Here is a 26,166-nt window from a genome sequence, read left to right as displayed (position 1 = left end):
CTGACTAATCTACCAGAGTCATTTATTTCTCCTTGTGTAGAGCTTCGATGAAAGCTTCAAGCTTCTCCTGGATCTCCCGAACTTTCTCTGCAAAGAATCACGAAAATCAGGTTCTGCTTTGACAGTCAACAATCACACATTGAGAAAAACCACAAATCCATTTTACAGAGGGATTAACAACAAATAAACTGAGGACACACTGCCACATAATATGTGGGAAGCTGACATTAAAGTAACAAAATTCCATGAGCCATTGTAGTAAGTGTCAATGTTGACTACATACACAACAGCCGTGTTCTTGTTTTCATGTTTTATTGGCTGTAATATGAATGCAATAACTGCACTGCCTCAGTAAACTGCTCGTTTTAACTGCTGGCCATGAGCTTCTTCCTTAAACAGTGCTGCCACCCACTGGCCACTTCACGACCTCCTGCAGTTGTTGCAATCTTTAGAGACAAATGGATGTTCAACTAAATTCAAATTGTATCTTACTAAGATCCTCAGCTAGTTGTACTCGGCGGCCAGTGATGAGCTGGGATTTCTTCTCCAAATCCTCTCCAAAGTCATCCAACACCTCTTTCACGTTTTTCTCCAGTCGGCGTACTGAGCAGTGCACAAGTACAAATCACACCCATAATGCAATTAACAAATGGACAAATAAAAACATTGAAGACCACTATGGATTGGATGATACCTTCTGTGTTGGTGAGCTGCTGTCGTAGTGTGTTGGCTGTGATGACCAACATCCTCTGAATTCTCCAGAACAGAACCACATCGTTGCACTCCAACTGGGGAAAAATAGCAAATTTGAATAACTTAAGCTGACAATGACAACTTTAAAGCACCCTTTCCTCTGTTCTTCTCACCTCAGAGTCAACGAAGTGCCTCTGGTAGTAGTAAAAGCCCCTTTTGCAGAGGTTACAGTGGGACAGAGCTTTTTGCAAAAAGTGCCGTCGATATAATTGATGCCATGTGTCTTTGATCTGGAATAAAAATCAAGGAGTCACTCAGTGGACCACATTGTAGAACAATTTAAAAAGTAAATGTCAATATGATGAGCTCACAAGCACGGGATCTACTTCAACCGATCGTCCCTCCAGGTTCTTTCTGACCGTGGTGACCTCGTCATTGGCCAGGTAAGCCGTGTGTTCGTCATGCAACTTCAGCAAGCGCTCAAGCTCCGTTTTAGTTTCATTACGGATGTGCTGCAAAACAAGTGATAAGGAGGAATTAATTACTGTATTGGCCCGAATATAAGACGGTGTTTTTTGCATTGAAATAAGACTGAAAGATTGGGGATCGTCTTATATTCGCAGTCTAGACGTTATACCCATTCACGACGCTAGATGGCGCCAGATATCATTGAAGTGATCTTCTGTCATGACATATCTCAGCTACTCTCAAGTTTAACCAGTTTGCATTATTTTATTGCAATGCTTTTCCTTATTCAGATTTGTTTCAAGACTAGTTACAGTTAGACTTCACTTTGATGGTTAATGCAGTTATTACATTTTTTTTTTATCACAATAGATTGGTTTATTTACATTTCAAAAACCAGAAGCCATTCATTTACAAACGTGATTGCACTTTAGTTTACATATTTAAATGTTCAGATGTTAAGATTTGAATGAGGCAAAATAACATGCTTTTTCTCTCAAATATATTGTTACAATCATTTGTTTCAGATGTATTGTAATTGTTTTCTGCATAAAAATTAATTTGGTGCTCAAAAAAGTATTTTTCAAACTTGAGTCTTGAAAAAGAGGGGGTCGTCTTATAATCAGGGCCGTCTTATATTCGGGCCAATACGGTAATCTGGTGGTATCTAAAAAAACAAAGAAGTAAAACATATCACCCATGCCCAGTCGAAATATTACCTGATCTGGTGTTCGGTTCTTCCAGCTCATCCACCTCTCCTTCCAGTCTGGACCCACCATGTCTTTGATTACAGCTTCAGCTACAAAATACAATAATAATAATAAATTAAACTGACTAAAAATTAAAGATTAAAATAGAGAACATTTTGATACTCAGTGTTAGTAGCACTCACGACACACAAAAGTACAACAGCTCATATCATTGCTATAGGTGGAATATAGGTGGATAGTCATCTCCAGGATGACTGCTTTTCAAATGGGCAATGTGGGCAAAGACCAATATTTTTTTTTTGTAATTTATTCATTCATTCATTTTCCATGCCGCTTTATCCTCACGAGGGTCTGTCCCAGCTAACTACAGGCAGTAGGCTGGGGACACCCTGAACTGGTTGCCAGCCAATCGCAGGGCACAAGGAGACATACAACCATTCACTCACACACCCACACCTAAGGACAATTTAGAGTGCTCAATCAGCCTACCATGCATGTTTTTGGGATGTGGGGGGAAACCGGAGTTCCCGGAGGAAGCCCACGCAGGCACGGGGAGAACATGCAAACTCCACGCAGGAAGGCCGAAGCCCGGGATTGAACCCCGTGATCTCAGAACTGTGACGGACGTGCTAACCACTCAGCCACTGTGCCGCTGTTTTTGTTTTTGTAATTTAATTTAACAAATTTGGACATACATGGTTACTGCTTAACAATCAAAATATATTTAAAGTGCCAATTAAAAAAAAGCTTTCAACATGAAGTGCAGCACATACTGTCTTTGAGGCGTGACTGCAAGGTTTGCTCCATGAACTGAATTGCTGCATCCCATTGAGGCTTGTCTGTGATGGAACGGTCTTCTAAGGCATTGTGCTGGATCACTCTCTGATGACAAACCACAATAAGAACATTGTGAGAACATTATAAAAGGCCAGCTGACACATCTGGCCTTAGCCAGAATATGCTGACAGTGTGTTTACCAGGCTGTCCATGGCCCTCTCGTTCCACTTGTGCCTTTTGATGCTCTCATCCTTTACAGCCTCCTTCAGCTTGTCAAAGATGTCATCCTGGTCTTTGCCTTTGTACTCCGCCATGAAGCGAGCAAATTCCTCTTGCAGCGTCTCCCAAGCAACCTAAAAACAAGACCAGCGTTGTCAATCAAAACTGAAGTAACGTTTCTAAGCTTAATAGATTTGCTTTAATGGATAGATTTGATGATTCCCGTGAAAGGAATTAAGGAAATCTATGTACGAATGTGTCAGTCTCGCGTCTTAACTACAATATATCAAAATATTAACCTGCTAATTAAATAGGTCATTGCTAAAATTAGTACATTAGGAAGGAGTTTTGTTAGTTTATACCTCGAGGGCTTTGTGTGGAAGCTGCTTGTCAGTCCACTGCTTCAGTTTAATGTCTACAGTGGTGTTAAAGGTCCCAGAGTCTATTGTTTGTGCAGCAGGCAGGTAGATGTTTTCAATCACGTGTGTGGACACGCGTTCCCAGAGCTTCTTTTGCAGGATGGCTTCCCTGTGAAAGTACAAAATGTAAAATGTAAGTTCTCTTTGTCCCACACCTATTCAGGCGTTTGTTTAGTTTTTAGTTTTTGTTTGCTAAGTTTGTGTTCTTTGCAATGAAAACCAGTTGGAAAAATATTGAACAGTATGCGAGGTATAATGAACGCAACTGCCTGAAATGAATTCAAAAAATAAAATAAAAAAGTCAACTTCCAAAGACTCAATAAAATGGAATGTTAAATTATCTTACCAGTGTTGTGGGGTTACTTGACTCAAACTGATGACTTCATCCAAGATTTCGTTCTTGGCCTTTTCATACAGTTCATTCTGCAAAAAGGCATCTATATCAGCCATCCATTTTTAAATACCAGACACATTCAGTTTGGTTCTAAACCATTATTTCTTTTGTATTTTGGACAGTTCATACCATATATTCATGTGTCGTATCCTTGTCACAAAGTTATATTTCAGAGAAATGTTTGCTCATATTTAAAAGTTACATTGTGTGTGTTTTTGTCTCACCCGGTCCAATTCTCTCAATCGAGGGTAGTTGTTTTTCCACTCTGTTTCAAGGTTGAAGCGGGATGCTGCAAAAAAAACATGAATAATACTTAAATCATGAACCTACAACTCAAGTCTAAACACCTCAGCACATTACAGTTTGTATTGAGTTGACTAACAAGGAACAATTGTGAATCTTTGAAACATATAATGTAATAGTGTACGTCAATATACGTGGCAGATGGTGTCATGTTATGTAAACTATTAAGTGGCTGCACATAAATTCAAATGGTTTTCAGGAATGCTAATTTTGCTTAAAAAATGTTTAATTCATACTTTAGTCATTTTGATCTGAGACTAGTGAAATGTTGTGGTGTTAATTAGGCTAACTATAATGTTCTTGATGCAATAAAGGCAAATGAATTCAACAACAAACTGGTCCAAATTGGTTTTAAATAGGGTTGTTCCAATCATGTTTTTTTGCTCCCGATCCGATCCCGATCGTTTTAGTTTGAGTATCTGCCGATCCCGATATTTCCCGATCCGATTGCTTTTTTTTGCTCCCGATTCAATTCCAATCATTCCTGATAATTTTTCCCGATCATATACATTTTGGCAATGCATTAAGAAAAAAATGAATAAAACTCGGACGAATATACTGGACTGTCTCAGAAAATTAGAATACACAATATTCTAATTTTTTGAGACAGTCCTGTGTATATATACAGGACTGTCTCAGGAAATTAGAATACACAATATTCTAATTTCCTGAGACTTTCTCAGGAAATTAGAATACACATTATTCTAATTTCCTGAGACAGTCTCAGGAAATTAGAATACACAATATTCTAATTTCCTGAGACAGTCAGGAAATTAGAATATTGTGTATTCTAATTTCCTGAGACAGTCCTGTATATATACACAGGACTGTCTCAAAAAATTAGAATATTGTGTATTCTAATTTCCTGAGACAGTCCAGTATACATTCAACATACAGTACATAAGTACTGTATTTGTTTATTATGATAAATCCTCAAGATGGCATTTACATTATTAACATTCTTTCTGTGAGAGGGATCCACGGATAGAAAGACTTGTGACTTTGTATATTGTGACTAAATATCGCCATCTAGTGTATTTGTTCAGCTTTCAGTAAATATATATAAATATAAGTACTGTGGCCATCCCAAATGCATGACGGGAAGTGGAACCATGACTGTGCGTAGGGCTACCAATTGATATATCTTCTCTGCGTTGGGAAATAACATAAGGTGTTAAGACAAAGATCAATTGCCACCTTGCTTCCCATTATATTTCTAATCATAGGGAGAGGGATTGCAAGGCTTTAGCCAATTACAGAAAGGCTCCAAAGGCTGCCAAAATTCACTCTACTCATTTTGCACTGCCTTTTATCTCTACATATAGATAAAACCGCGTCATTACAGATTCAGCGCGACAATGAGTGAGAGGGTCATGCAGCGCATGCATTAATTGCGTTAAATATTTTAAGAGACACATTTTTTAAAAAAATAATTGCCGCCATTATCGGGATCAATTTGATAACCCTACCAAGCCTAAACTAAAGACTCTGGATGAGTGTAACATATTATGTCTGTAACATTAAATACAATTAGAAAACGATTTAATTAAAAAAAAAATATATATATATATTAAAAAAAGGTATGGCCGATATTTTTTTCCCGATTCCCATACTTTAAAAATGACGTGATCGGACCCGATCGATCGGCATCACTAGTTTTAAATCTGGTGGTGATTTACACTTATAACACACTTTCTGGAAACTACACCCCTAAGGACAAGAGACACAAAGACCATTCCACACACTTGTCAAAAGTCAGTGATTTGTCTCATTTACATGAACACTTCTGAACGTACACAGCCCTACACGAACCCAATGCCAAGGCACTGCTCCCAATTTAAATTGGAGATTAGGCTAACGTAGCTGGTGGGCCGGGGGGCTCAGTGGTGGAGAACAGAGGAGGCTGGCTGTGGCGGATTTGATGGCTTGTGGATCGATACAGCAGACAATAGGCCGATGGTAGCTGCAGGAGCATGACCATAAATCTCTGATTGTCTCAACTAATTGCTGCAGGGTGGGCAAGGCTAATACGGGAAGCATTACACAATAGGGCAAAGTATGGCCAGTGTAGTAGGCTGTGGTGTGTCTGTTAGCGGTTTATTTAAAAATGACCTCTTGCAAGACCAAAAGTTAGTGTGTGACCTAGACGTTTGTCAGGTATGGGGTTTGTGATTTCCACCACATCAGTAAATCAAACTGGTGAGCAAACCATTCTTGTTTTCGTCAACAATGACGAAAATATTTTGTCGATGAACAATTTTTTCATGGCGATAAACTAAAAACATTGCTTGGGAGACTACAACATAACATGTTGTATTGTTGTTGAAATAAATTGTAGTATAGTTGTAATATTGATTATATTATAGCAGTGTTTAGGTCGTGTCACTCATGTAAGATGTGCATTGCCTCTCCCTCACTCTCCTCACTTGAGTTTAGTATGTGTTTCAAGCGAGGCTGCACTCCATGTAGTTTGTTTGGAAACACATGGTAAGATGTTTCTCATCTTGGCAAGAGAGAATATGCAATTTTTTGAAACACATTTCGAAATGACTCAAATTTGACTAGGACTAGCAAGTATTTTCGTCCAAAAGACTAAGACAAAATTAAAAGGGCTGCCAAGAACAACATTGCTGCAAAGGAGCAAATTTGACATCACACTGCAGCCAATTATGCAAGTAGTTTGTGCTTCCTCCACACCCACTCACCTTAAGAGCACATTTTCTGGCCAAAGGGTTGCCACACCAAGCCCTTCAAATGCAGTTTGTAAGCAGGGTCCCCCCAGGATTGATAAATCTAAATTCAAGACTTTTAAGACCTTTTTTAATGCCATTTCAACTGAAAATTAATACTTTTCTCGCACCCATTATTTAGATCATATTGAATCATATTAAATAAATAAAGCACTGAACATCAAATTTAACCTCAATTATGTGTGTTTGACAAAAGAATGCACATATATTGAAGCTACAATTACAACACATTTAAAGTAACATTATAAAGTCTGTCAGAATTTTTTAAAACACACACACGCACACAATAATTATGGACAAAAAGAGAAGGAGGACAGGACTCAGACCAGCCATCTTCTGTAACAGGCTAGCCGCTAGTGCACCTGCCAAGACCCCAGTGAACATGGCTAACTCTCGAGTTAAAACGGCGAAATTCACATTAATTCGAAAGGCAAACCAAAATGTTTAAGCAGGTCCACTGCCTTCGCATGACCCATAAACTGCAACCTAAAGTATCTCTTCTGGATGTAACTTGAGCCCATATCACATACTCCAAAACAACGGGAATATCGGGGGACTTAACCGTGCAGCAGTTGTGTGTGAAAACAATTTCCCGTGTCGACTGACATGGGAAGCAGTGTGCGTGAAAGCAGGCGTTAAATTCCCGGGTCACAGCAGATGGTTGATGACTTAAATATCATAGCGGCGGCCGATGTAACTTCCTCCCTCTTCGCAGTAAGAGGAAAAGCGGTAAACAAACATCGCAATTATAAACATAGCAAGCTGGAAACAGCTAAATTAAACTGAAAACATGACCAAAATTAAAATGTCAATTATTATGTCGGGCCAGGGTTCTTTCTCGCTAACTTTTTGAAATAACTATATATTAACGATGTATGAATGATAAACTAAGGAATACTTGTTATAAAATAATTTGGATAAAAAAAAGAAGGCACTGTATGGTCATTGATGAGCCAGAGCGTGCCTATCCGCCCTTTTTAATCTTCCCCTCTACGAGTCCGCAAAACCGCATCTGTTTATTTATATTTAACAAACTTTTCCAGCATTATTTCGTTGTGTAAATACATTTATAATGATCATAAAAATATGTAGTCTATTTAAACATTAAGCAAATGTGTGTTTTTTTTTCTGCCAACTGAGAATTCGTTATAAAAGACACGCTTTTATGCAGACATCGTCACAAATGTTATCACACAAAACGCGGGTCGGGCTTTAATACCCGCGGACCAGTTCGGGTCGGGCTGGGCTTTTTAGGCCCGATTTGACCTCTTGACGAGCTTAAATTGGCTGCAGTTACGAAGTCGGGAATGCTCCCTCCGGAAAAAAAAACACGATTTGAGCAACATTATGTTTAACAAAATTTTCCAGTGTTATTTCATTGTGTAAATGCATTTATAATGGTCATAAAAATATGTAGACTATTTAAACATTAAGAAGATGTGTGGTTTTTTTTCTGCCAACTGAAAATTCGTTACAAAAGACAGTTAAGACATCGGGACACTCCCTCTGGAACAAAACGCAATATGACCAACATTGTGACAGCCGATGCCGACCAAAAATGACGTAATATCCGAAACAGATCACCAATGGACTCATTTGAAGTATATGAATAGTGGTCTGTTTTGGTGTTCAGAATCCACAATACTTCTGCCTGCAGGGTTTTCGTTCCACCGACAAACGGACGCATTCCCGATGCAGAGGTGGATGGATTCTCCGTTTTGCCGGTTGTGGTGGTTTGGCACGCACAAGTTGCATTCCGATTTCTAGTGCAGTGCATCGTAAAAATTATATGCGTCATCTTCGTTATGGATTTTAAAAAAAGGATTTAAAAAAAAAAAAAAAAAGAAACTTCGTCACGGATATAATTTAGGTTGCACTGAGATGTTCTTGAAAATTAAGACCACGGTGAAAAAATTCCAGACTTACAACAGCTAATTTAATACTTTTAATACCTTTAATAATGGAAAACTAAATTCAATGCTTTTTTAATACTTTTAATAACCCGCGGGTACCCTGGTAAGTGGCGGAAAACACAGACAAGGCTGAAAAAGCAGTTTCTGCTCTTGCACCCCTCTTTAAAATAAACTGCTGTATTTTAAGCCAAAAGAACCGTTGTGTTTGATAGAACAATATGTCTATATGCTGCCATAGCAGTTTCATGGCACATTAACCCCCCGAATTATTTTTAATTTGTCCATTTTATCCTGGAGACCCCCGTTTAGACACCACTCAACCGCTTTTGTTTTAACCCAGTCATAAAAAGAAATGTTATTATGTTTATCATTCAAAATGTCTATAATTTTTACCTTTGAATAATTGATATCTAACATTTTAAAAAAAAAAGAAAAAAAAAAAGACAATAAAATCATTCACTCGCATATTTCAAACTTTTAAACAAATTACGTCACAATGAAAACAATAGTGTCAGTAAATAGGTCACAGATATCTACCTCATAACTATCGCTTAATTGTATTTTTGTGTGTGTTCCCATCACATTTTCTCCGATATTTTAGATGATAATCGATCCAAACAAAAATTGGAAAAAAAAAAAAAAGTTTAAAAGGGTAAATATTTGAAAAAGAATATCTCGACCATTCCTTGATGTCTGCTATTTCTGCATTGCGACCCTTGTTATATTACGGTGTTTCACCCATAAAATCCCCGAAAAGTCCGGCTGTGGCCATTCGCAGCTGTGTCTTGACACTCGGTGAGATATGCTACATGGAGTTATGGGATTGAAACAAGGTAAGTAAGCAATAATATCTCGTTAAAATCATGGTGTCTTCAATTATGCTCTCTCATGCTCTTACCTCGAGTTAGGGTTTATGGGTAAAAAATTTTTTTCTTTTTAAAATGCCCTCCTGTTAAAATTTTTTATTCCCCCAGAAAATTGAGATTTTAATCTTTCCAGTGATGTATCACACATGAATAAAGGACAATTTTGAGATTTGGCCAAATTGGGGGCCTCAGAGCAGAACTTCTGGTCACATGAGTGTTTTTCGCCAAATACATATGTGTGCATTTGTCATGTCTTACTCTAATACATGATGCTGTGTGTATTTGTGGATTAATACCGTAGCTTTAAATCATTAAGGCATGATGTAGTCCCGGAAACAGCAAACGATTGAATGCGAGTGCATATTTTTTAATTTATTGATATTTTCTTTTTAAATATAACAATTGCATGTACTTATCCATTAGCTAACCTTCAACCATTGCCTGCCAAAGAGAGATCCTACCTTTAAACACATCTGCTTGCTGCTCTACAGACTCTCTGACCATTTTCCAGAAGCAATCTGATACAGCTAGACTCAAGTTCTTTGTGGTCACCTGGTGGGCCTTCAACATGCCATCCCTAGTGAAGCAGAACAAGTGATTAAAAGCTACACACTGGATGTCACAAAATATGGCATCTAACTATCTCAAACTGCATTGTTTAACTTACCGCAATAACCTGGAGCTCTGGAAGAATTCTTCTTCATAGTCCTTAATCGAGTCAATGCTCTCACCACTGCTTCCTATACATGGGTCAGCAGCAGGAGAAATTCAGTCATTTCTATCATTCTTGTTCAAGTAATGTACGGTCTGATGGAAATGACCTTTTCCTGTCACGACAGCAAAATATCCCAGAGCTTTCATGGGAAACAGCTTGCCCTCAACTATCTGCTGGATCTGTGGGGAAAAAATATATTTTTTCAAATCAATCTATGAGCCTCAGATTAAATTTGCGATGTGTGCTCCTTTGGAAGAGCAAAATATAGCATTTAGTTCCGGACCAAATATTTCTGTATTCATCTTACTCTGCTCGGGCTGGCCAGGTTCTTCTCAGCCAAGTCAACTTTAGTCAACACAAAGATGGTCCTTTTCCCTTGGGGGTCCATTTGACTAACTAGATCAGTGACAATGCTTCGCTCTGCATCCACGCTGCCATCTGGATGGGAAGACTAGCATTAGGATTCACAATGCTACTCACTGTTACCTGCTGGCTTCAATTAAGTCATTTTAATTGCAATGCATGATAACAGCTCACCCTGAATGCAGAGTATGATTGCATTTGGGTTCTGCATGTAAGCCTTGCTAATACTGAAGATGGTCTCTTTAGTGTCTAATGCCATGCCTGTTGTCACCGTCTGAGAAGAATGCAGAAAAAGATAACTTTAATGACTGCATTTAAATCAACTACTTATTTAATACTTTATATAATAATAGTATTATAGATTATTTTTCAATACAGTGATCCCTCGTTTTTCACGGTTAATGGGGACCAGAAACCGCCGCAGTAAGTGGAAAACCCATGAAGTAGCGTACCCCACCCAATTTTTTTTTGTGTGTTCAATGTATTTATTCAGATGTTACTGTCCTACCAAATTATTTTTAAACAAGAATAAAGTAATAGAAAATGCTTGGCTTTATTAAACGCTTCATTGAATTAGTCCACTCAAATCAGCTCAAGCTGCTCACTTACAATGAGTTGCCACAGCAACTGTTTAACGATGATTGACGCATGCGCCACTTCTGAAGTCCGTGTCTCTCGCAAGATCAAACAAACATCTGTCAATCATCGTTAACTTTAACAAGCGACTTCAGTGCATGTGCACTGCCTGACGAACAAAGCAGGGAGAGAGAGGGAGGGAGCGAGAGTGAGACTACGTGATCGGCTCGGGACAGCTCATCTGCATTTGAAGCGCGAAGTAGCGAGGGATCACTGTATATATTTTGATTAATAATACATGCATCTTATTACTGACCCCTTCGAAAAATCTCTGTAAATCGATTAAATAAAAAGAAAGTCGTAAACTATAAGTGAGTATGGTTATTTTTATCTATTTATTTGGAAATTATTCTGTGGTTTTCCATCCCTAACGCCCAAAGTCAGCTGGGAGAGGTGCCGGCTAACCCGTGACTACAGTGAGGATAAGTAGAAAACAAACGTTTTTGTGATGTTTGGACAGTAAAAGACTGCAGACAGCTTTACTCACACTGATGACACCTGGTAAATCAACAAGGACCATTCTCTGGATTCCTGGACCTTTGACACTCAAGGATATTGTCTGTTCATAAAATACACAATCAAATTCACCTTAAAATTTACATAGTTAACCAACAATTCGTGTGTCCAGTTCAAATGAAAAATTTAGGTACAAACCTCAGAACTAACGGTTTGTCCTTCTTTGACGCTCTTTCTCATCCTCAGCTCAATCTCATGCCTCAGAGCAGCCAGCTGCGCAGAACAAAAAAACGAAAGCTTAGATTTTGTGAATAATTGTGCCAGATGTACAGAAATGGTCTTACATCTTCCTCCTTGGTGAGGTCAAACTCACGGCCACTGTCCTTAAACAAAGCCACGTGGTGGGGGCCTTCACTGAGGGTCACCTGCAGATAGAAAATGAGAAATACAAACTACGGTCCCACCATACTTTCATTTCTGAACTTACTCCAATACCCAGAAAATAACAAATTTTAAGAAAGTAAAAAAAAAAAATTATAATTTCGGACCATTAGCCATTAATTACGGTAGCTTAAAAACCTATGTTTTTTTTTTTTGTGGGAGGGGAAATACCTTCGTATCACAGCATATGGATTTTTTTCTTTGGGGAGGGGGTGCAGCTAATAGTCAGGTGCACTCTATAGTGCGGAAATTACGATAATATGGTTAAATAATAGGTCATAAATTTCCTGGTTGTTTAGCATGTTGTTTATATAATATATATCACCATACTGTAAAACCATCACATCCCAATAAAGTTCAGTCTACCTTAACAGGAGAGCGTGTCATCATCTCGCCAGAACCTCTGGGAAAAATCCTAGCTTGTGCGATCATCTCCAGCACACTTGTCTTTCCAGCACTCTGATCACCCACCACAACCACCTTTAAGGAAAGTAAGTGAGATGAAAAGTAGGAAAAGGTTGCTCCCCTTGCCAACATAACAAAACTAAAATTTAAATTTGATGTAAAGACACAAAACCTAATACAACATATTTTTTTTATGTTTTCTAATTCTCATACACATTCTATATGCCTGCGGCACTTTGGGTGATGAGGCCACATCCAACTGAAAACTCACACAATTTGCAGCAGTGTATGCTTCTTACCCTGGGTAAATGGTCCTGTGTGTTGTAGTTAGTGTCATAGTCAGACAGGATGTCCAAAACTTCAGAATACAGATCAATAAGAGATTTCTACAAAAAGGACATCGTAAAATGTGTTTACTTTGATATTCCAATAATGTATATTTGACTTAATAAGTATCAAATTGAAAAATGGCTGGGTTTCTAGAGGTGTTACAGAGGGTAACCAACCTTCACTTTCCTTTGGTGGATGCCTTTATCATCTTTTTGCAGAACCACTTTTCTTAGCTCCTTGTTCTCTTTCTCGAGTCTTTCCAGCATGCGCTGGTACTTAAGCTATGAACAGATGACAGAACACAGCGGGTGTTAGCAGTCGAAGGACACATCACTAGGTGCATAATACCAGTATATAATTATTATTAAATTAATTTTGGTTAAATTTTTGGGATTGGTCGATTATCAATCCCCGATAATTTATGAAATCACCCTGATCCGAACACCACCACCTGGTCAATCGGTTGACTTTCCTAATGTAGCCAAGTATCGTAATGGTATATGCCCTAGATCAGTGTCATTCAGTCTCTATTTTATAACTGTTTTCATAAAGCATGGGCAAAAATAATAAAATAAGAAATAAAGCACTCTATATATGCGTTAATTCATGAGTCAGGGCCATACTATCATTCGTCAATATGTACAGTGGTATGAAAAAGTATCTGAACTTTTTGGAGTTTCTCACATTTCTGCATAAAATCACTATCAAATGTGATCTGATTTGTCAAAATCACACAGATGTAAAAACAGTGCTTTAACCAAAACCACCCAAACATTTATAGGTTTTCATAGGTTTAATGTTCGCAAAAAGGCACTTGGACACGCAAACGAAGTTTTGGCAAAATATTTTGTGGACTGATAAAACCAAAGTTGATTTGTTTGGGAGTCACAGACAACATCATGTGTGGAGAAAAAACAACAGGTCACCAACATTACCACCTCATCCCCACAGTGAAGCATAGTGGAGGGAGCGTCATGATTTGGGGCTGTTTTGCTGCCTCAGGGCCTGGTCTACTTACAATCATTAATGGAAGAATGACTTCAAAAGTTTATCAAGCTGTTTTGCAGGGAAACCTGAGGCCGTCTGTTGGACAGTTGAAGCTAAAAAGAGGATAGATGCTGCAACAAGACAATGATCCAAAACACAGAAGTAAATCAACTTCAGAATGGTTTCAGAAGAACAAAATACATGTTCTGGAGTGGCCAAGTCAAAGTCCAGACTTGAACCCCATTGAGATGCCGTGGCATGACCTAAAGACAGCGATTCATGCCAGACAAATAAGGAATCTGACTGAACTACAGCAGTTTTGTAGAGAAGAATGTGCAAAGACTGATCTGCAGCTACAGGAAGCATCTGGTTGAAGTTATTGCAGCCAAAGCGGGGGCCACAAAATATTAAATGTAACGGTTCACTTACTTATTTTTTCGCCTTCTGTCATTGTTTGCATACTATCCTCATCAAAATATGAAAACATATAAATGTTCGGGTGGATTAAGTTAAAGCAGACACTTTTTTCATCTGTGTGAATTTGACAAAGATCAGATCACATTTATGGAGATTTTAAGCAGAAATGTGAGAAATTCCAAAAGGTTCAGATACTTTTTCATACCACTGTATACCGAACCTTAAAAAGAACAGTTTATGCCTATGTGTAACCTAACCTGGGTACGCAGCAGGTCCTCTTGGAGCTGGTCGATCTTTTCTTTATCTGAAGACTAATATTAAAATAAAACAAAGAAAGAACAATAACAAACTGCGTTAGCAATTCTTTACTGTCGAACTTCCGTCACATCCGCAATAAATTAAATGTAACAATTTCCAACACAGCAATGACTCACATGCAGAATTTAATATTTACAAGAATTCAAGTGTATAATAAAGAATAGAGAAACAGTGGGGAAGGGGAAAAAAATCAGGCGGACAGTCCTTATTCTGCTAGTGTTCTGTTTCATTTGCTTGTAGCGATACAAAAGTAGCGATACAAAAATATCGTTCACAGGTCACACCAAACGACAACAAGATCTTTCATTGATTCAGAGATCCCAAAATCACACACAGGCAAGTAAAGGGTGATTGTTCATTTAAATCCAATTAGAGTAAAAATATGGTACATGTGCAGCAGATTTGTTTGAATGATCACCAACAAATCAGGAGAGACAGCTCACAGAAGAGAATGGGATTAGACAAAGAGACAACTAGAGAGCGATCGAAGTATGTTATGTCTTGATGAAATGCATAATTAGTGCAAGTGTGTTTAAAATGTTAATAAATATGAAGTACTTGCATTAAGAAGTGAGAATCCTGCACACCTCCTGACATCAAGGCACCCCCAATCACATTCATCGTGTAACGTTAAAAAAGTATAGATCACACCATGCTCCGGCTTTCCATTGTTTTCCCACATGCTCCCATACACAAAAAGTGCCATGTGGGCCCAAATTATTAATTTCGACATACGGTCTGCCAAAAAGCTACTCGCACAGCCTGACAATCATATGTGTAGGTGATGGGCAAACGTATATCCTGTACATTGTGATGAATTAACTATGAGCACAGCACTTCGATAGAAATGTTGCAATTAGAATTATTTGGTTCAATTTGATGATCTGATCTACAGTATTGTATCAACTAATGACTTCTATTTCTTTTCAGTTGGTGGAGCTCAACTTTTTAAAACTGTTGCTTGAAGTCAATGTGCATATTTATGAGGCACCAACAGATATCTATATATTTCACTGCTATGAAAAACGTGCATTGTGCAATGACCATAAATAGCCCTAATATGTTTTTTTGTGTGTTTTCTATCATAGAATGCAGTCGGGCACAAGATTTGATAGCTACATGTGATTTTTCTGATGGGCAGATCCAAGCATTGTGGGACCTTCACCTTGCGAGTGTGATGAGGGGGGCTGGGGTTCGGAGGCGGACTGGGAGCAGGCTCTGGCGGTGGTGAACGCGCATAATTGGCTGTAGCTGCCCGCCGGACCTCCTCCTCGTGCCGCTGGATCTGCTGCTGAATAAGAATAAGTTCGCCCAGCAGACCCTGCCGGGGGTACGTCATAATGAGAGACATGCAGGAGCAGCAATATACACAGCAACCAGCCCACAAGGCCATTGCTGTATCCCAAGGTAGGACAAAGGCAAAGCGTACCATTCTGGAACGAACTGCTGTTCTAGGCTGTGAGAATTATCATACAGTTGAGGCATCTTCCTATTATCATCAGTGCAACTGAGTGCATCAGTGCATCTGAGGCCAAGCAAGATTGACTGTAGAAGAGGCAACTAGCAATAAATATCACAATCCGCATCTCTCAGCAAGTGGAATCATTCTGTCCTCTTATCACCGCCGTAGCCCATCGCAACAGAGGAGCTACAACACTATAAAATGATTTGTTGGTTGGCTAGTCAAGATACAACAGTATGTGTTTTCTGTGGTTAGACTGACATACAGAATGAAACAATGGGTGAAAGCTCTAAATAAAGAGGTTGGTGATACTGCTGAAGATGACAATGATTAAGCAAGTGCAGCAAGTCATTCGATGAAGACTGAAAGACATACTAGACCAGGGGTAGCCAACTCTGGTCCTCAAGGGCCGCTGTCCAGCTTGTTTTCCATGTCTCCCTCCTTTAAAACACCTGAATCAAATGATCAGCTCATCAGTAAGCTCTGCAGGAGCCTGATAACGATCCTGATTATTTGAGTCAGGTGTGTTGGAGGAGGGAGACATGGAAAAAATGCTTGATAGGGGCCCTCGAGGACCAGAGTTGGCTACCCCGTACTAGACTATAGCTCAAAAAGCTCTATCCCCAACATGACAACATATTCTGCAACCTCTAGGCATTGTAAACAACACATTAGATAACATCAATTCTGCTGTCACGTTTGTGACCAAACTCTTAATGCGTTGACCAGATGCTTAATTTGACCTTTTGGACAATGATATACACAAAGCAAAAAGAATTAATGTAAGCATGGTTGAGGTTATTGGGGAATAATTCAACCAGACATGTTAAGATGACTTGAACAATCAAGCCAGGTGCTATAAACCTATTCCAAAAAGAGGACATTGTTACCGCATGACAACTTGGAGCGCCTCAAAATCATCTATGTATTGAATGTTGACTGTGTATTATTCTTTGTGTCATATTGGAGATGATTGCAGGTGAAGAAAAAAAAATACATCAAGGGAAAAATAAGTAACATTCAACAACAGGATAACACACACCTAGGAAAAAGGGACAAAGAAGAGTGAAAGCATAATATAAATGGGATGAAGCAAAGATGACCCAGATGAAAAAAATCCTCAGCAGTGTACATAAACAAATACTGCCGCACAATAAGTATAATAAAAAGTCAACAGATATATCGGTCAGCTGATATATGGCCTTTTTTCCAAGATCTGTCACCGGCCAATATATAGCCGATATAATAGAAGAACTTATGTAAGCTTTTTGGGTGCCAATCTTTCTGATAAAGTTCGACAGATTTGTTGGCCGGCTAGTATATTGGGCCAATATATTGACTTTTTACAACACTGCCCGATTTCAGCTGATACAATAGGATAAGTGTTATGTTCACTGTTTGGGTCATGATCTTTCCTATAAAGATCGACCGACATTGGCTGGTCGATAGATGGAACTTTTTTTCAAGATCAGCCAATATAAGACCATACAGTTGTGGTCATAAGTTTACATACACTTGTGAAGAACATAATGTCATGGCTCTCTTGAGTTTCCAGTTATTTCTACAACTCATATTTTTCTCTGATAGAGTGATTGGAACAGATACTTTGTCACAAAAAACATTCATGAAGTTTGGTTCTTCTATGACTTTATTATGGGTGAACAGAAAAAAGTGATCAAATCTGCTGGGTCAAAAATATACATACAGCAGCGCTAATATTTGGTAACATGTCCCTTGGCCATTTTCACTTCAATTAGGCGCTTTTGGTAGCCATCCACAAGCTTCTGGCAAGCTTCTGGTTCAATCTTCCTGAATGATATTGGAAAAAACTATCTAATTGCGATCTTTTGGGGGGGGGGGCACAATATATTGCGACATTAAAACAAAGAATTTTCACCAAATAACTTGAATATCTCTGTTTGGGATAAGCCTGTCCGAACGATATTGGAAAAAATTAACATGGAAAAAATTAACATGGTGATATATATTACCAAGGCTGCACTTATTTTTTTTTACATCGGTTGCACTGGTGCACCTAACATTTTTTTTAAGCTGCACCAGCACAAAATGTAGGCTTGCCCACATTTTTCATTGCATCACCTTTAACAATCACTCTCCATAAAATTCATTACAGTAATCTATCTTCCTCACGAGGGTTGCGGAGGTGCTGGAGACAATCACAGCTAACTCCAGGCAGAAGGCGGGGTATACCCTGAACTGGTTGCCAGCTGGTCACAGCATTACAAATAAAGACAAGCAGTCAGAGGACATTTAAAATGGTTATTACATTTAATATGTTTTTTAGAAGCGTTTGGAACAAATTAGGTGATTTACATGTAAGACGCAATTTATTATACAAAAACATGATAGGAAAGCCACTACCGAACAAATGGATTTCGTATCTTGAGGTACCACTGCACTGGAGGTGTGCAAAATTTCCGATTCTTAGATTATTCGTGATTCGGCCGTGGAAGATTCGAGAACGATTCACAAACATCCAAATTCCGATTATTGAAATATGCCAATTTAGTAAAGCGGAAGAACAACACACTCAGCGCACCGCGCGGTCTTCGGGACAATGAGGAACGGAGCGAGAGTAGCTAAACATCATGCTTCTCATTACCCAGCCCCTCGGGTAATGCCAATGCTCAACTCACGGCTCTAGCTCAACTCATGCCACGAAATAAAAAAACACAACAACATACCTGACTGCTGCCGAAAAGCTGCTACAAAGTACATCCACATAATGTTACGGTAGATATCATTTATATAGGACTAGATGATATATAGATTCGGTAGCGTTAGCAGCACATCTACAAAAAGCTAAATGCGGGCGTTAGTAAACGGCCGCCAACTTAAAGCAGTACACTTCCCTGCAAGGCTGTTGTAGCGAACCTTCCAAGCAAACCTAATTAACTTTTTATCTAAAATACTCCTAAATCGGTAAAATATTGACTTGAATCTATCTTTAAAATAGTTTTAAAACTTTCACATGTCGAAAGTAGACAAAAGGGAAAATATGGAATAACGGGAATATATGGAATAACGGTTGATTCACAACATTCAATTAATGGTGTACCGCACGCAGGCTATTTTTAGACCGTGACGTCTCATCGTAAAGCGGAAGTAAAGCGGAAGTGGGACATTATAGACCCGCCCTCGCATAGACCCAACGTAAAAAGTGCTACTTTTCGCCGGTAATCTTTCAAAAACGAACATGCCGATCACGCATTGCTTTTTTTGGAACTTGTAGAAACGACTCTAGACATTACGATCATGAAAGAATGTTTTCTTCATAAGTTCCCGGAAACCAAAAACTCGGGAGGAAAAAATGTGAAGACCGAATCAACTTGCGCGGACTTTAACACCAGCTCGGCGAATCCATTCACGTTTCATAAGCAGTAAACATTATGTTGGGTTGGCATGGTCTTTCAGAGGACAAAGAGGTAAGCCATTTTTATATTTTTTACTTAATTTTTTTAGCGTAATGTTGTGCCGTACTGCTTCTGTCTGACAATGAATGACCTGAAAAAAATTACAATGGTATCTGACTGCCACTGTTACCGTTTCTGTTTTATATATATATATATATATATACTCATATATATATATATATATATATATATATATATATATAAACAACTTTAGTAAGGGGGAAGTGTAAATAAAGTATAGGATTAAGATGTGTTATCAATGAAAAAATTAAAAGTGTTCGTTGGCTGTCACTGAGTAGCATTTGCGATCGCTACACAAAGCTAACTAAATTACCCCCAAGAACGGTAAGAGACGTAGGACAACCAGAGGATATATAAGAAAGACAGGGTTGATGGTAAAGGATAGCTTGTTGAAACCGGAGAATGTCATTGTCAGTCGCGTCGATAAAAAAAAGCTAAAGCTATGCTTAGGTCGGCTCGTTTTTTTTCGTCTTTTTCAGCCTTCGACACTAAAGCCATCTCTTTAACTGAACATTTTTATGTTCTTCCACATCTATGCCAGTCAATTTGGCACCAGGCACATCATTTTCGGAGAGAATTGGTAGGTTTAGCGCTGTAAACATCTCCTTCGTACACGATTTCCATTCATTTCCTATTAGGGACAAACGGCGGCTTGTCCTTGCTTAGCAACAGTAGCTAATGCCATGAATATTAATGAGCGGAAGTGACGTGTTGCTTGCGGTACGCCATTGAATGTAGTTTAAAGCTGCTGATACAGAATAAGGACTGGAGTTTTTTATTTACTGTTATTTTTGTATATTTTTTTACTGCTATATGTTAACTTGATACTGAAATAGTAGTTTGGTTTAGACTGAGAGTATTTTTGAACAGTTTTGGAACTAATGTACAAAACATTGGAAAAAAAAAAAAAAAAAAAAAGGAGGGGGGGTGCATCAATAATCGTTTTATAATCGAATCGAAACCTCTGAATCTTAATCGTAATCGAATCGTTAGGTGCCCAGAGATTCCCAGCTCTACACTGCACATCCGTGTGTACAGTATGTGCATGTGTGAGTGCATGATCATTATTGTGCATCTGTGAATGAGAGCATACGTGTATGTGAAAGTAAAAAAAAAATTCTTTATAACACAGTTTAAGCCTCGGTAATGAATTGAATTATCTATTTGAACATGGTTATTAAAAACTAATGAATAAACTTTATGTACACTTTAAGGGCGATGAAAATTTATTTCCCAAACATCCCTCGTGTTAATTTTTTCTTTACTTATCCATTTTGGCCGCATCACTCAACTTTGCCAATATTTATTGACGCTTGCTTTGCGCATCCAATGCACTTCTGCCACCTGCTGACCGTTTTGGGGGAAGTAGAATTGCTCTCCAGATTAATCCTTTGAGGAAGAGTTGCATCAGACCCTTTTGTAGCACATATAAAAACACATTTAAAAAAGAACAAAACAAAAATTGTAATTGGCGGTCCTAAGTCATTTGACATGACAAACATTAAACAAAATAATCAAGATCATTAGATTAATCCATTTCCTTCATTTTTAGGCCCTGGTTAATTAAGTCTATTTTTCACCCTACTAATCACGTCTATGCAACTTTCCATTTTCTAAAGAGTATGGATGCCCTGTGGCCGCCCTTCATAGGTCAATTTTGGCACAATAAATTGAATAAAAATATATGTATGGGTGTTGAGTTTAGCCGGAGTACACCATACATTATAAAAGTAATAAAAACATGTTTTTCACATTAAAAAATCGGTTAAAAGGTATAAAATTACTATGTGCACACCGCTTATTCCCCAGAATAGGCATACAAATATTTTGCGCATATATATCCTAAAAGCTCATTTGTCTGACTAAGTACAGTCATCCATATTCAGAAGCTAAATTAATTATCACAAATAGAAAGCTTTTCACTTGCTTATCTTGCTGCTTTGCAATAAGAACCAAGTCATAGGGAGCAGACATTTGAAGCTAAGAGGTGGTAAACTCACCTTTTTGTACTGCTTGTCATCTTGTAAGGCTGCTGTAGAAGCGTCGGTGGCCTTCAACGGTGGTTCACCTGAAGTTTCTAACAGAAACAACAGCATCAGATAAGTTTGTGTGAAATAATTTTTTGCCCAACGCATACAATTCTCAGGTCACGATCTCGATTGCTAAATAAATGTCAGATGTTTGGGAAATGTTGGGTGTTAAAAAATAAATGAACAAGAGTCAAATTCAGTAAGAACATACTTTCACCATATTTAAAGCACATTGCAATTAAAACAAACAACTCTTGGAGGTGATAAAAGAATACCAACATAGGAGAGCAATGTTTTGAAAAATAAAATTGCTGATAGAATGTTAATAATAAACGAATGCCGTTACCGGTAAGCATATAGACAAGTCACACCCAATGACACCACATTCCGTTTCATGACTCACAGCAAATGCACAGTTACGTGTTTTAATATGATGTTGGAAATTATAACAACTTCAAAACAGAAAAGTATGTATTTTCCAAACATCTGAGCGTTACTAAAAGCAGAGCAAGATGAAAACAGTTTAAAACAAAACATTTAGAACAAGGGATAATGAGGGGTGAAGTCAAAGGAGGTATGAACACAATAGTAGACAAAGGTTTAGAGGAGAGAAAAAAAGGGAAATCATCATGGATTTGCATTGCAATGATTTTAATCAGATAAATTGAAGCCATCCATGTTCTGTTAGAACTTGCATCACGGGACTGATACTTTCAAAGTAAATGTAAAACAATGCTTGCGAATTTCGACATGTTATGGTCAAATTATGTGTTGTGAGGAAAAACAACTGCTGATTGCTGCGAAACTGAAACAAACATCTCACCATGGCCAGAACTACACAACGCACTAAGATTCTGCCCCTCCCTCCCACAAAAAGTTTAATTAAAATACCAGCAGAAAGAAAAGAGTTAGGTGGGCAGCGCTAATGAGATTTTGGTGTACACACCTAACAACAGAAGCAGACCAGAAGCTCCTTTGACTTCACTACCCAAACTCACACCTGCGAATAATGTGGAGGGGGAAAGAAGGGCAGGGGAGAGTGAGAGGAGGAACAGCACAAGAAACAAAATAATCATGAAAGACAGAAGCAAAGGGGAGATGATCAATGCAGGGCCACATTGAGATGATGTGCAAAACAAAACATGCTTCAGCAATTGTTAAATCGTGTAATGCATGTTAAAAAAAATACCATAAACACAAAAATATACCAATATTTAATCACTTCAGAATGGTTATCCTCTATTGACACTTGTGCCACAGTTAAATGTAACCTACGGTAAGAACAAATACCATTCTCATTAGGCATTCAAGTGATTTTCTGAAAATTTTGAATTTTTATATTTCCATCCAAAAGGAACATTTTAAAAAAAATTATAGAGATATTTCAAATACTATTATTACTTTTATGATTACAATTTGGCCTCGGAACAGTTTAAAGGAAGCCATTGTTGTGATTTACAGTTAGGCTTCTACTGTAAATCAAAGTTAGCTAGCGTATAGGCTAATTGAACTTCAAATTGAGTTTGCCACCAAACCCATGACTGACAGCACAAACACACTTTGTGATTTTCGCTAAGAGGATTTCATATTTCATTTTGATAACTGACTTCTGTTGTATTTTGTACAAGGCCATTCACAGCACCCTCCTTACTTAAGCATTTAAAACTACGAATACAGTCGTCGTACACAATTTGTTCTGTGGCGCTGTTTGAACGACAAGTTATTCTCGTTTTCAAATTATTTTTCCCCATCAGTCATAAGACTGAATCCATTAGAAGTGTCAAATTTTTCAGGATTTGGAGAACTGTTGCATGACGTCATTCATGATGGCTGTTCAACCTCCAAGTTTTGTTGGGACTTTTCATAAAAAGCCATGGTGGAGGCTTTCTTGACTCACCAGAGGGCAGTAGGCTTTTGATGAAGGTGAAGTTCTCTCTTATCTTGTCAAAGTCAGGCAATAGTTTGGCTATTTCCTCCATCTCCGGTAGAGCTTTGGCCAATTTATCTAAGGATTAAAACATTGGCAAATCAGAAAATAATTCCATTAAATGTAAGCGTAATTTTACCATCATTATAATACTATCACACTGTATGACTATGTCTGTTTTTGTCTTTTACTTTAGGACACAACAATGGAATAACTTACCGAGATCTATTTGTTCGCCAAGTTCCCACACAAAATCAGGAATAACCCAGTTGTATTCGCTAAAATCAGGCAGCATATCCTTCCACTCATCATAGGTCTGCATATAAATTGACAAAAGTGAGCAAGCGTCATATAAGACAAAGATTAATAGCTTTTATGGTTAACTTTTTTGAAGGACTTATGCCCTGCAGTATTGTTTTAATGCATTGCTATGATAATACATGCTGTATATTAACAAATTTTAACAAAAGCATTTCACAAAGTCAGTTTAAACACCTCGAAGTTGTTTGGAGTTTTTTGGGGGGAAAAAAGGACTTATGTTTTCTTTAAGCAATAACCTTGCACTGGATGAGAAGTAGCGATAACTAATGTTTACCATTTCAACACATGAACAGACCGCATACCTTCTTAGCTGTGTATCCTCCTCCAACTGCACTGCCAAGGAGAATGTATCGCAGCTTCAGCAGTCTCGCAGCAAGTCGGGCCACCCAGAAGTTGCGCTTCTGCTGATAACCACGGCTCCCTGACCCTGGAGGTGGCTTCGATGGTCGCATTGGCAACCGTGACATGGAGGTGAAATAGCGGGACGCTGTGCGGTGAGGTGGGTGCTGACAGTTGGTATTTCCATAGTAACGGTGGTGGATGGCACGGTACAGAGGGTGAAGCTTCTGAAACGGTATGCGAAATCTTACCCCTGCCCTGGTAGGGACCAGATTCCTGCAAGCCGTGCTGACACAAAAGAACAATTTGACATGATTACATTACATGCCATCATTTATAAACAACAATACCAAACAAAAGTTTGGATTAGATACTAGGGCGTAGGTTTAGTCTCAACATTGGTGGGGACGATATTACCGTAATGCACATAATGCAAACAATGATTCAAATAGGAGACGGCTACCTTGACTCCCTTTGTTCCTTGTGGAGGCTCACCTGACTGCAATAGTTTTGCAGGTTAGCAAGTTTAGTATTATGCTAACTTTGATGCAGGTAGAAGTTTCAGTAGCAAAATTAGTGGTGTTTCCCCCACATCCACAAAATTGACGTCTTTTTACATGACTTACAGTGGCTGCTGCTGGCCGAAAAAAAGAAAGGCAGCAGCGGCATGTTATCAGCATGAATCTGTCGGGGCTGTGTGAGTATGTGTGTGTGTGTGTCACTGTGGTGGGACGGGGGGTCTTCAAGCCATCAGCCAACCAAATGTTCGTTTGAGGGGGGGAGAAAATGGACCGGCACATTCAGCAAGTGAAAAGGGATAAAGTCTGAAAATAATTCACTTAATAATGGTAGGCTCTATTCTATCATTACGACATATGGGAAGACAATCTAAAATTACCTATACAACTTCCTACTAGTATATGACCAAAGTAAAAAAAAAAAAACGTATTCGTGTTTGTCTAAACTACAGTAGGCTATGAGTGGAATCATTTGGATGAAAAAAATTATAAATGATCCAAATACTATTACATGGACTTAATCTCACACAAATAACTGAATACACAAAAAATAAAAAGAAATAAGTGCTGCTATTCACATGTATTTTGGACAAGTGTTTTTTCTGTGAAGCAAGTTTCAATCTCACACTCTGTTCACAATCTCAGCTGCTATTTATTTTTCTGAAGCTTTAATTTTATTGAGAGGGAAGAAATAATTATTTACTAACACTGCCTCGCATTGCTTTTAATAGGAAAATGTAAATTGCTTGATCATGCAATGACTCGACTGCATTTAATGACGTTTCAGATTTATCAAATGACATAGTTTCTGTATATGTATCAAGGTATTTAATGCAGGCATTACATTGCAGTCATAATTTTGCTGCCGTGACACTAGTTTGTAAACCCGGTGTTTAATCAGATTTGGTGCTCGAATCTGATTAGCGAGTGCCTACACAAAAACATAATAGGTCAAATATAAAACCATTGACATATGCATTCTGCTGTTCATAATGGTATTATATCAGAGTGAAAATAATACATTACAACGTAATTTAATCGAGGAAAATCTGACAATCAATAAAAAGAGTACTATCATTCGTTATCGAGCTAGCCGCTGGTCTGATGGAGCTAACGTCCAAATCTTCCCAGACAAGGCCAGTTCACCGTCTAAATCATGACATTCAATCGTATTCTTGGGGATTACAAACGTATACTTGAGCATGGACTTCATGGGAAAACCTAACAAAAATAATATGGCTTTCCTAAAACAGTCTTCGCTAAGCTAGTTCTGCTTGCCATTTACCTGATCATAGACGACTGCCTGATACTAAGAATATTGCCCTTTTCTTCATTAAACGTAAACTTACCAAATAACTTTACCCCCAACGCGCAACATGGTGCCGTTACCAGCAAGATGACACAGATGCATTTAAAAGTCACACAATCAGCATAGCCCAATGCATCTTCCAGAAGATATGCACTCGCCTGTCTCGTTAGCTAAAGGACACTGTCGGCTACAATGACAGCCCACTTCCGGTATCCCGGTCCTAGCAAC

General features: G+C 38.4%; 1 protein-coding gene across 4 annotated transcripts; it reads right to left on the bottom strand.

The window, feature by feature from the left end:
* Positions 1-26,166, bottom strand: opa1 (OPA1 mitochondrial dynamin like GTPase). Of its 4 annotated transcripts, XM_057840436.1 has the most exons (30): positions 25,979-26,166; positions 24,075-24,399; positions 23,671-23,767; positions 23,422-23,529; positions 22,471-22,524; positions 21,495-21,571; positions 15,743-15,898; positions 14,517-14,570; positions 13,032-13,136; positions 12,825-12,911; positions 12,487-12,600; positions 12,024-12,104; positions 11,878-11,952; positions 11,711-11,782; positions 10,762-10,861; positions 10,532-10,662; positions 10,331-10,403; positions 10,177-10,249; positions 9,971-10,086; positions 3,902-3,966; positions 3,630-3,706; positions 3,227-3,392; positions 2,846-2,998; positions 2,642-2,750; positions 1,878-1,957; positions 1,065-1,205; positions 867-983; positions 695-788; positions 493-603; positions 1-87 (listed from the first exon to the last, which is right to left on the bottom strand). In XM_057840436.1, the coding sequence occupies exons 1-30, from the start codon at positions 26,038-26,040 to the stop codon at positions 23-25; spliced, it is 3,138 nt and encodes a 1,045-aa protein (XP_057696419.1). In that variant the 5' UTR covers positions 26,041-26,166; the 3' UTR covers positions 1-22. The 4 variants fall into 4 exon arrangements, with proteins under 4 accessions (XP_057696419.1, XP_057696420.1, XP_057696421.1 ...); XM_057840437.1 differs by lacking the exon at positions 22,471-22,524; XM_057840438.1 differs by lacking the exon at positions 15,743-15,898 and having other exon boundaries at positions 25,979-26,165.

The sequence above is a fragment of the Corythoichthys intestinalis genome, chromosome 7, assembly GCF_030265065.1.
Source record: "Corythoichthys intestinalis isolate RoL2023-P3 chromosome 7, ASM3026506v1, whole genome shotgun sequence".
Taxonomy (NCBI): Eukaryota; Metazoa; Chordata; class Actinopteri; order Syngnathiformes; family Syngnathidae; genus Corythoichthys; species Corythoichthys intestinalis.
Note: the sequence above shows the minus strand (reverse complement) of the source record. Positions and strands in the feature narration are given on the sequence as shown.

What these genes read in the sequence shown, in the direction of transcription:
- opa1 (XM_057840436.1), bottom strand. Translation starts at nt 26,040, where the DNA reads ATGCATCTGTGTCATCTTGCTGGTAACGGCACCATGTTGCGCGTTGGG. An exon ending in TGCTGTCGTGACAGGAAAAG is followed by an intron (nt 10,250 to 10,330) that starts GTCATTTCCATC and finishes ACCCATGTATAG; the next exon opens with GAAGCAGTGGTGAGAGCATT. An exon ending in TTGAAGTAGATCCCGTGCTT is followed by an intron (nt 984 to 1,064) that starts GTGAGCTCATCA and finishes TTTTTATTCCAG; the next exon opens with ATCAAAGACACATGGCATCA.